The 10,593-nt window shown below is 47.1% G+C and overlaps 3 protein-coding genes across 3 annotated transcripts; 2 read left to right on the plus strand and 1 right to left on the minus strand.

The window, feature by feature from the left end:
- Window positions 1-4: 4 nt before the first annotated feature.
- LOC120951676 (protein fem-1 homolog C) lies at window positions 5-4,641 on the plus strand. Its single transcript, XM_040370494.2, has 3 exons — window positions 5-738; window positions 805-2,087; window positions 2,166-4,641. Exons 1-3 carry the CDS (start codon window positions 237-239, stop codon window positions 2,388-2,390), a joined length of 2,010 nt encoding a protein of 669 aa, XP_040226428.1. The 5' UTR covers window positions 5-236; the 3' UTR covers window positions 2,391-4,641.
- Window positions 4,642-4,883: 242 nt separating this feature from the next.
- LOC120951675 (protein Skeletor, isoforms B/C) lies at window positions 4,884-8,789 on the plus strand. Its single transcript, XM_040370493.2, has 3 exons — window positions 4,884-5,958; window positions 6,661-6,880; window positions 6,975-8,789. Exons 1-3 carry the CDS (start codon window positions 5,853-5,855, stop codon window positions 8,767-8,769), a joined length of 2,121 nt encoding a protein of 706 aa, XP_040226427.1. The 5' UTR covers window positions 4,884-5,852; the 3' UTR covers window positions 8,770-8,789.
- Window positions 8,790-8,830: 41 nt separating this feature from the next.
- On the minus strand, window positions 8,831-10,478 carry LOC120951678 (allantoicase-like). Its single transcript, XM_040370504.2, has 3 exons — window positions 10,284-10,478; window positions 10,083-10,220; window positions 8,831-9,994 (listed from the first exon to the last, which is right to left on the minus strand). Exons 2-3 carry the CDS (start codon window positions 10,185-10,187, stop codon window positions 8,894-8,896), a joined length of 1,206 nt encoding a protein of 401 aa, XP_040226438.2. The 5' UTR covers window positions 10,188-10,220; window positions 10,284-10,478; the 3' UTR covers window positions 8,831-8,893.
- Between the last annotated feature and the right edge of the window lie 115 nt (window positions 10,479-10,593).

Raw genomic sequence — 10,593 nt, forward strand, 5'->3', positions numbered from 1 at the left:
GCGACCCATGTCAAAACAAACTTCCATAAATAAAAAATACAAAAGAGTGAAAAGGTGTTCTTGTAATTTTATCACAAGTTTAATTTACATTTTCTGTTTTCACTCCGAAAATACTGTCCATCTTTGAAGCATATACCTGGTTTCCGTAATTGCTACAGTTTCTTTTTGCATCGATAAATCGAGTTTCAAGGCACCTAACCTTCGGAAACGAGTCTGGTGAACTGACTGAAGACCAAATGGGAAAACTTACGACGAATTCGTCGAATTCAACAACGTCGTCGTCGTCATCACCCGCGTCGAAGCAGGTGTACCAGCATAGGACTTTGGAGCAGATTGGAAATGATCTGCTGCAGGAATGCAAAACATGCACCGAAAACTCACGCCTTTCGCAAGGACTACGCGAGCGTTTGGAGCGACTTCCGAGGAAGATGCGGAAGGAAGTTGTAAAACGTACGAGCGACGGCTGCTCACCACTATTTATCGCATGTCGCCGAGGTAATGTGTATATCACAGAATATTTGATCACGGTATGCGAAGCAGATAGCGAACAGAAGGGGTTGTACGAGGTGCCAGAAGATCGATCGGTCCACTGCGTGACTCCTCTCTGGTGTGCATGCGTTTCCGGCAAGCTTCCCGTTGTGAAGTGTCTTGTGCGCCTTGGTTCAAACATCAATGCCCTCTCGGATACCGGATCAACACCGTTACGTAGTGCTTGCTTTATGACACACATCGATATTGGTAAGTTGTTAGAGAAAGGGCGACAACAGCTCGATAGCTCATTTGTGCGTATGTTTCTTTTTTAAGTGCAATTTTTGGTGGAACACGGGGCGGATATCAGAAAGCCAAACTACAACGGTGGAACATGTCTGATCAATTCCGTACAATCGGTCACACTTTGTACATACCTTATCAGCAAAGGGGCAGATGTGAATGCCCGTGATATTCAGAACAAAACGGCACTACACTACGCTATTCAGGAACATCGACTGGAAACGGCCCAACTATTGCTGGAACATGGGGCCGATCCATTCGCCAAATCGCACTACGGGGATGATGCGCTGCAAACTGCCTGCCTCAAGGGAGCCTACCACATATTCGATTATTTGAAAAAGCGCATCAACTATTCTGCCGAACGACTGGCAGACGCACACGAGCTCTTTGGGTCAACGCTGATTGACGATCTTAATGTGACGCGCGGTGCCGTCCTTCATTGGCGAATGGCGCACCAGATTCGCTTACGGGAAGCAGAGTATATCACCAAGAAACCTCCAGTCGAGCCGCGGGCGGCTTATGGGTTTGCGTCCGAGTTTACTACGATACCGGAGCTGGACAATATTGCAGCAGACATGGACGCAATGCGGGTACAGAGCTTGCTAATTTACGAACGCATTCTCGGCATCGACCATCGCGATACACTGTTCCGGTTGATGTTTCGGGGTGCGTCTTATGCTGATGCACATCGCTTTCAGCGTTGTATTGATCTGTGGCTGCTGGCACTACAGGTGCGGGTGCAAAAGTACTCCATCCTGTACTCGGACACGTGCTTAACGGCACAGGCCCTGGTACGTTTGATGCTAGACCTTATCGATGGGTACGACGAAATGATGCCCGTTGAGTTGTACGAGGGAAGCGTCCCGCGATTCGAGGATGTCTATGCCGTTTTCAGCATCCTCACAGCAAACATAGCCGTGGCCCAGCAGCTCATCAGCATCCGGCCGGTGCATCGGAAGCAGCAGGAAAACTTTGATCGCGTCATAAAATGTCTTACGCATCTGATGTATCTAATGCTAGCCACAGCCAAAACGGATGCAGACCGTTCTGCAATCTACAAATCGGTGCACACGCTAGTATGCAGCCAAGTTCGCAGCGCCATCACCAACGACACACTGCTGCACCTATCCGTCTCGCGCCTGAACGTGATAAGAAGTGGCTACTTCAGCGACGATTCCAACTCTCTTAGAATCGTGTTTCCCAGTTTGAACGTGGCCAAACTGCTGCTCGACTGTGGAGCCGATGTGAATGCGAAAAATGAATCCAAATCAACACCGCTTTTGGTAGCTGCTATGCCTTACAACTACGATCGAGATGTATGTATCATCTTCCGAGCAGCGTTTGCTTCTGCAGCTTTCTGGCCACTTTTTACCGTGCATATTTTTTACTTGCAGGTAATCTACACACTGCTTGAGTACGGAGCACATCTGGATGAACCGAATCGGCACGATGATCGTCCATTGAATTTGATACGCAACAATCCCATCAACGACATTCCGACGGTAAACTACCTTCCACTGAAGTGTCTCTGCTCGACGGTGATCGTGCGATTTGGCATACCGTATCGTAACCAGATACCGCGTACACTTGAGGAGTTTGTCAAACGGCATGAACCGTAGATAAATCCGTCGGTACAACCGCAGTAAAGCAAAACATGTTAGTGAGTAGCATTACACAAGTTACAATTTTTGACGGAACGAAATCATCGACTATCGTTCGGTTTTGGTTCTGCTAAGTTTGAAATCTGTGATTCTTTTAGAAAACAGTCACTAGAATTTGATTCAATGCATTGCAATGGTCGTAAAATTGATCAGAAGATAAGAGCTGTTTGTCAATTCATTAGCAATAATTAGCACCTCGGAAAGGAAAGAATGAATTATTTTTTTAGTAATACCTAATACATATAGCAGCATAACACACACACACAATACGGTTCAAAGGAAACGTGTACTTTGCATAATATATAATGAACTAGAAAACAATTATAGACACAACACTCTAGTAGCCCTTCAAGTGGACTAAAATCGATGCAGTGGTACAAAATCTAAATAGCACTAATGGCTGAACAAATCTGTTATATATGTTGTCTCAAATCCTAATAATTTGGTTTTTTATATAAGCCGCAATTGACGTTTCTGAATTACTACCCTTTTTAACCAAGGCTTCAATTCATAGTCTCCGTTATTTCAAAGCATGATTACAATGAAAACCTGTGTGAAATTAAGTCGAATACGTATTGTTTCGGCAAGTATTCAACGATCAGGCAATGCAAAATAATATTTCTCAAATGCTTGTAACAGCAATGAAATCCTCGAAAAAATACTTCTAATTTACCGTTTATTAAGAGTAGCACTATGTTGTGAACTGTTACGAATCATACCATACCTTTTGGCAATATATTCATAGTTAATCAATCATCTGCAGATGGACAATTTGATTGATAAGGAATTTCTTCCCATGAATTGATTGATAATAAATAACAAACTTATTTAAACACACAATGAAGGTGCACTGCTAGTAATTTCGGCCACTGTTTAAACTGAACAGAAACATTAGCAATACCAATTTCAGCTATATCTCATAAAAAGTTGTGCATGATAGCGCGGTTAAGAAAGTGCAAGTATTAGCTGCAAACGTGCACTTAAAATGAAAAGCAAATGTTAGAGGCATAGCAATATACACTCTAACGACGCAACTGGAGTGTAACTACTTTGCCAACACCAATACATAACCAAATATATGATGATCGTACATAGCCACCCACTATAGCATACCTTGTTGATTGATCAACCATAACCAATCCTTCCGGAAGTTAAAATGCTTGCCTAACAGCGCTTTACCACAGCATAGTTTTAACTATTCAGTTCAGAGGAAGCGATGAAGAAAGAGTGGAAGTTCCACTATTAGACCTACTTAGCTTATGCAAAAGATCCCACTGAAAATGAAGGCTATAAGTAACGCAGCAAATATTAATGCATAAAGAATATAATAGAAACGAATAAAAAAATACAAATCTTTGCTTTCATTAATTGAATGCCTGATGTGCATGTTGTTCTTCCACCACAGTAACAATAGTTAATTTTCTTCTTCTTTGGCTCAACAACCGATGTCGGTCAAGGCCTGCCTGTACCCACTTGTGGACTTTGGCTTTCAGTGACTAATTGATTCCCCCCCATAGCAGGATAGTCAGTCCTGCGTATGGCGGCGCGGTCTATTTGGGGATTGAACCCATGACGGGCATGTTGTTAAGTCGTACGAGTTGACGACTGTACTACGAGACCGGCTCAAGTTAATTTTAGTACGTTTATAATTCTACAATGCATGCGAGGACATGCATTAATGCATATATGCATGTTACAGCTTTTTATTGCATTTTTGTAAAATCTGTAATAACATACAAAATTAAAACATAGTGGAACCCCTTATAACAAGTTTTTGCATAACGAACTCAAATCTGAACAAGTGTAAAGGATCTAATTTAAAATCTAGAGCAAGATCGGTTAACGTCGAGCATTTCTTTTTTTTCGCACAGGCAAATGAGTTTCGATACTAAGATTCGTTTAATAGAAATCATTTGCCAGGAGGAGAAGTGCCGAATAATAGTGCACAAGTGTGTGGTATGTTTACGAGTGTTTTTTTTTTTTTTTTTGCGTTTCGATACTGAGATTCTATCAACAAATGTGAAGAGAGTGTCCCGCATAACGAATGAGTTACTGAAACGCATTCAACTCGTTATGTGCGGTTCCACTGTATACACTTTCATGTTAAACGTAAATTTAGAGAGAACAAGCAAATAGAACGTTATGTAAAATATATTAACGAATAATTGTGATTATTATAAATAAAGCAAAACTCGAAATATACTACTAACCCAATTGTCGTTCAAACCTTTAAGTGCGAGAGGTTAAACATGTAGAGGTGCTTAATGTAGCAACAATACAGAGAGATGAAAAAGTGCAATAAAGCACGTTGCATCCACGGGTTTTGTTGTGCGTGCATTGATAAATAAAAAATATAAAAATGTGATACATTCTAAACGACCACATGCAATGTAAAACGCTATTGGAAAATGCATCCTTCCTTCCCTGCGTGACGCCGTTTTCCAATAAGCAAATCTGTTTGTAAGCCAGCTTAGATGCGTAAACGGATGCAGCAAAGATATGACAGCTTTCTGATCAGATCGCGAGCACACACCCCGCTGCATGTATGCGTGCAGAGTCTGCACAACGACGCACACAGTGGTGTGAGTGAGTAAGTCTTTTTTTTTGCGAAAGTACCCGGACCGATCACGAGCTCGGACTGCTGCAGCTGAGTTACACGAACGGCGATCGCGGCCACACAACGTATACACGTTCGACCGCGAACCATTCGGGCGGGTCTCTTTTGACTTCCTTCATTCCAGTCCATTCCAGTCAGTGCGTACCGCAGGCAATATTGTTTGGTAGTCGTGTCAGTCCGTCTTAAGATGGTCGATGGTTGCCTCGATCGCCGCTGCTGGTAAAGTGTGTGAAAGGCGGCAACCGAAGTGTGTACACGGCGGCTGCTGCTACGTGTACGTTGCTGTCATTCGCTGTGTGTGCCGTGAACACCACCTGAGCCAGTTGGACAAGTCTTCTCTGTCCCGTTTTGGTGCATGAAAGTGCGTGGTGTACCAGCACGCTTTTACTCAGAAGCCGGAAGTGGTGTCGTTTTGTGCATTTCGAAAGAAAGAGTGTACACTGCAGTGACGTGATACGATCAACAGAAAAACATGATTAGAAAATCGCCCACAACTGTGTATGGTGGTGCGAATCTTTATCGAAATCTCACCGCGCTTTCCACCAGCAACGGCACCCAGCAGAGGCGCGAGTGAAAGCAAACAACTAGAAGAGCTTGGCCGAGCCATTTCACCGTGTGAATTCCAGAGCCCCCTCCCTCCCCATTTCCAATTGAATTAAGGCCCAGCGGGTCCAAAATTTATCACATTAAACACATCGAAGTAAGCGCAACTTTTCGTGCATTTTTCGACGCGTTGCTGCCTTTTCTTCTAAAGCCCCCGTGTAGTAGGGCTCTGCTTGGCTGTGAAGTAAAAGGTGATAAAAATGGAAGGAATGCGATTTTGCTACGGATCGGCCGTCCGGTGGCGTGGAACAATGAGGATTCTGGCCAGCGTACTGCTGGTGGTGGTGGCGGTTTTAGATAATGCAGGTAAGTCAGCATTGCCACCAAGCAGCTACAGCGAACGCGCTTACGAAAGACTTCTACCAGCGCGAACGGGAAGCGACGAACCGTGAAGGAGGGCAAAATAAAGCAAGCAAAAAGTAAAACATACGTTAAACCGGGGGAGAATATACAAACCAGTCGAAGCAGTTCTTGTTAGGAGTGGTACATACATACAGACAGCTATTGCGGAAATGTATCCACGCACGGTACGCAACCTTGAGTAGTTACTTGCCTGTTGCTTTGATCGGAATGGGTTGATTCGCCCAGGAAGTGCAATCAACTTTGGTCACCGTGCTCTCATTTGAAGGGTGGGGTACAGTAATTGCTGCTGCTATAAAAAATAAGACCGATTTTTGATGGCCTGCTAAGCAAACAAGGATATTATTGTGGCGATGTCTCATCTTTACTGTGCGCATTAGTCATGATCAAATGTTGTACCTGTGAAGGAAACATTACTCATCAAGATGCTTGGAATTGAAAGCTTTCTCATACTCTTGCGCTATGTAATTTAATATTTAGTTCAGTCTAAATTTAGTTAAATTCAACCTTATTTTGGACGTAAATGTTTGGTCCCAATTCAATAAATAGTTTAGCTTCCAAGGAACTTGCGAGCACAATTATTGCAACGCCTTCAAATCGATGAATTTGCTACCAATCGTGTGATTTGTTTTCATTTGTTTATAACAGCAACTCAGAAACCGGAAGACGGTCCATACCGGGGGAAATACATTGGCAAATTTAACTCCTATCACCATCAAGCATCGGGTGACGTATACGCCGTTGATGAATACACATTCCTGCTGACCGGCTTCAACTACGACGGCAATGGAATCGACACGTTCTTCTGGTCCGGCGCCAGCAATCGACCCGGCCCGCAAGGTTTCATCGTACCGGACGAGTATGGAAAGTAAGTGAGCCACAGAGCATACCGCGAGCGCGCGCATTGGGGCTAGTACGAACTCAACAATCTGACCAACACTATCATTGTCATCATATTACAGAACGAACATACTTGAGCGTTACTTCAACAAGGACTTTACGCTACGCCTTCCCGACAACAAGAAGATCACGGAAGTGAAATGGCTAGCCGTGTACGATCTAAACTCGCAGAACAACTTCGCCGACGTGTACATCCCGGAGGATTTTGAGCCGCCCGTACCGCAAAAAGCGGGCAGCTTGACCGCGATAGCTGGTGGACCGATGGTATCGAGCGACACGATCGACATCCTCGACTCAAAAACGATCCGCATCACCGACTTCAGCTACGATGGTAAGGCAGGCGGCCAGGGGGCGGTACATTTCTGGGTCGGCGTCGGTCCATCGCCCTCGTCCAAAGGCAGCAAAGTACCGGATGAGATGGGCTACCTGGATCCCATCCGTGCGTACGATCGTGAAACGATCACGCTGGAGCTACCGGGTGATATGACCATCTTCGACATCGATTGGTTCAGCGTGTACGATGTGGAAGCCCGACGGGACTACGGTTCGATTCTCATCTCAGACGACCTGAACGTGCCGCCGTCGCTGGTGCGTGTTACGCCGCACACGGAGTCGTTGCCAAACTGCCGCCAGCTGCACAAAGATTACCGCGTCTCGTGGGAAGTGTTTGGGCCGCAGATAACGATCCAGCTGGCGGGCAACGTGCAGCAGGACGAGTACATGTCGTTCGGGCTGTCCGGCTCGGACAGCCGTAGCCAAATGCTTGGGGCCGATGTGGTCGTGGCCTTCATCGATGGGCATCGTGGATATGCCGTGGATTACAACATCACCTCGCTCGCACCGTGCGTGCAGGTGCTCGGCCAAAACAAGGGCGTTTGTCGGGACGATGTGGTCGGCGGATTGGACAGCTACCAGCTGCACACGTACAGCCGGGAGAACGACATCAACACGATTACCTTCCGCCGCACACTGATTTCTTCCGACTCGGGCGACAAAGAGTTCTTGCTGGACCGTCCGATGTACGTGATATGGGCGATGGGTCGTCTAGATTCGAACAACGAACCGACCTACCACGACGTCTACCCCAAGCGCAATGTGCAGATCCACTTCAACACCTCCGAGCCGGTCAACGATTGTTTCAGTTTCACCAGCCGCGAAGCAAACCTGAAGGATGTGTGGGAACGACAGCAGATCTTTGACCGTTCCGTGCGTGCGTTTACAGCCACGCTCGGGCCGGCCGGTGGAAAGCGGGGCTACCAGGGCATTACTGGGCACGTTTCGAACGGACTGGCCTGGTACATCAATGGGTTCCTCGTGCCGGAACTGTGGCTCCGCCGTGGTCTTACCTACTCGTTCCTCGTGCGCGGTGGAAACAATCCACACTCGCCCGAGTTCTACCATCCGCTCGTCATCACGGACGAACCGCACGGTGGATACGATCGGCTTTCCGACGCACGGCAGAGCGAAATTCGCGTGCTGGCCGGCGTTGAGTTTACGCGCCGCGGTCGGCCGAAACCGATCGCCGCCGGACCACTGTGCCTGGCCCGTCACCCAGAAGGACAGGACCGACGGTTGGATGACAATTTTGCAACGTTCAAAAAGTTCAACCGCACACTGAAATGGACCTGTGATTCCGGCGATCCGGCAGTGTTGGAAATAACGCCCAACACCAGCTGGCCGGACGTGGTGTACTACAACAGCTTCACCCACGCCAACATGGGCTGGAAGATACACATCGTCGATAGCTACAGTCAGTCGGCGCGTAGTCACGCTTCCGCTTACAGCAGCTTTAATCACTCGATTCGATTACTTCTAATTGCGAGTAGCTTTGTTGTGTGGACATGGGCACTGAAATAAAGTGAAACGAAAATGCTCAACCCTGCGTCATTCAATCGGTGTCCATCATGACGAGATATAATTCTTCATAAACATTTCCTCCGTGTTTTATTTTCTAGCTTGGCGCCTGCAAAGAGGACAGTAATCATTTAGCTACAGCTACCGTTCCAAAAACACGAACCCTCGAAAGTCCTCCGTCCGGTGCAATGGTAATACGCACCAGTGAGGCTGGCTTTGCCTGGGGCAGTAGTAATTCATCCCCTTCAAACTCATGTACCCGATCCGGTCCCAGCTTCTTCTTCTCCATCAGCAGCATCCAAGAATTCGGTTCACCCTTCCACGCGTACTCCACCTGCACGTTGTCCGGAAAGTTTCCTTTGAAGTGTTTCGTGTCGATGCAAATGCGCTCTATCCAGCCGCCCTCGGGTGCACCACCCAACTGAAAGATGGCCCATTCGCATCCGGGCACTTGCAGTATTCCGGCATCGTCGATCTGCAGCACGGGCGGCCGATCGAGTCTACGAGCGGTCTCCCAACCGTCGCCCATATTGACCGCCGTGCTAGGTTTAATCAAATTTCGCGGATGACCGTAGTGGGCATTCGAAAACCCCGTGCAGCGTCCCCCGTTAAGCATGGCAATCATATCGAACGGCTGCCGTACCGATAGACTTTCGCGCAGGTTTAATCTGACCGTACCGTAAACGCGTAACCGAGCAATACCACCGTCCGGGAACATGTTCACCCGTAAATGGTTTACGATTAGTGATTGCTTTCCTTTCGCGACGGTAAAATAGTGTCTTCGGGTTGGTTCATATCCCGCCTGCAGTTCGGTACGCGGCACCAACACGTCCCACTGATCCGTGCCAATGAGCTCCACCATTCCCAGCTCCTCCGTGGTTCGTCCTGTTCCGATATTTCCCCCCTCGTCCGTAACGCGGGGAATAGAAGTCTGCAGCATGCGTTTCATCGTTGCATCCAGCGTGCCACCCTGGATAGAGACACGCGGCACATAGTTGCCGGTGAAAAAGGCTGTGTCGATCATAACGCCGGCAATCTGCGTTGGGGCGCCAAGCTCCACCAAACACCAATCGTGGCCAGGCGTGCGCTTTCGACGCGTTTCCCAACCGTCCATCCACTTCCCGTAGGCAGTGTACCGGTCAGCGAGAAACACTGGCTCGGTGTCTTTCAGCATCCATTCGGCCGGTGCGAACCAATCATCCGTGGCGAAGAGAATCGATCCATTGCTCTGAAACAACACACACACACACATCATTCGGGTAATCTGTTGAAATACATTGAAAGCAACGCGAAAGATGATCAACGGCCAAGCTTACACCGATCGATGCAACTTCACTCAGCTCCGTAAACGCTGGTGGTGGTGGAGGTTGCACCAGTTCCTGCGTTTGTTCTGTGTGAGTAGTATTAGTAGTAGTAGTCATCGCCTTGGTTGAAACTGTTTAACAGCACAGAATCTGCAAAATTCAAAATTACCCTTGCTCAGTGCAGTTGTGTTTGGAATTGAGCATTTACCGTACCAATTTTAACATTCTGCCCGCTGCTGTCTACAACCAAATACCGTACGATGATGATACGAGCGCTAATCTCACTCTTCCAGACACAGAACCACCTGGGCACGGTTTAAATACAAAAAGTACAATCAACAATGCGCAACAGCAAACGCGATAGTGCACCACCGTGTGTCACACGCAGTTGGAGGCAGTGAATTGTTTTCTCTGTTTAAACTGCCTCGCAATTACAATACTCACAGTTCTTGATAGCTGGTAACATTCTCTCATGCCACCAAAACATACAAACAGGGTCCATCTATCCGGGAGATAAGGATAG

Source organism: Anopheles coluzzii, chromosome 2 (assembly GCF_943734685.1).
Source record: "Anopheles coluzzii chromosome 2, AcolN3, whole genome shotgun sequence".
Taxonomy (NCBI): Eukaryota; Metazoa; Arthropoda; class Insecta; order Diptera; family Culicidae; genus Anopheles; species Anopheles coluzzii.

Excerpts from the sequence above, each read along its gene's own strand:
- LOC120951678 (XM_040370504.2), bottom strand. The coding sequence starts at position 10,187 with ATGACTACTACTACTAATACTACTCACACAGAACAAACGCAGGAACTG. Across the intron at positions 9,995-10,082 it reads GTGAAGTTGCATCGATCGGT|AGCAATGGATCGATTCTCTT; the intron begins GTAAGCTTGGCC and ends GTGTTGTTTCAG.
- LOC120951676 (XM_040370494.2), top strand. The coding sequence starts at position 237 with ATGGGAAAACTTACGACGAATTCGTCGAATTCAACAACGTCGTCGTCG. Across the intron at positions 739-804 it reads TATGACACACATCGATATTG|TGCAATTTTTGGTGGAACAC; the intron begins GTAAGTTGTTAG and ends TTCTTTTTTAAG. Across the intron at positions 2,088-2,165 it reads CTTACAACTACGATCGAGAT|GTAATCTACACACTGCTTGA; the intron begins GTATGTATCATC and ends TTTTACTTGCAG.
- LOC120951675 (XM_040370493.2), top strand. The coding sequence starts at position 5,853 with ATGGAAGGAATGCGATTTTGCTACGGATCGGCCGTCCGGTGGCGTGGA. Across the intron at positions 5,959-6,660 it reads GGCGGTTTTAGATAATGCAG|CAACTCAGAAACCGGAAGAC; the intron begins GTAAGTCAGCAT and ends TGTTTATAACAG. Across the intron at positions 6,881-6,974 it reads GTACCGGACGAGTATGGAAA|AACGAACATACTTGAGCGTT; the intron begins GTAAGTGAGCCA and ends ATCATATTACAG.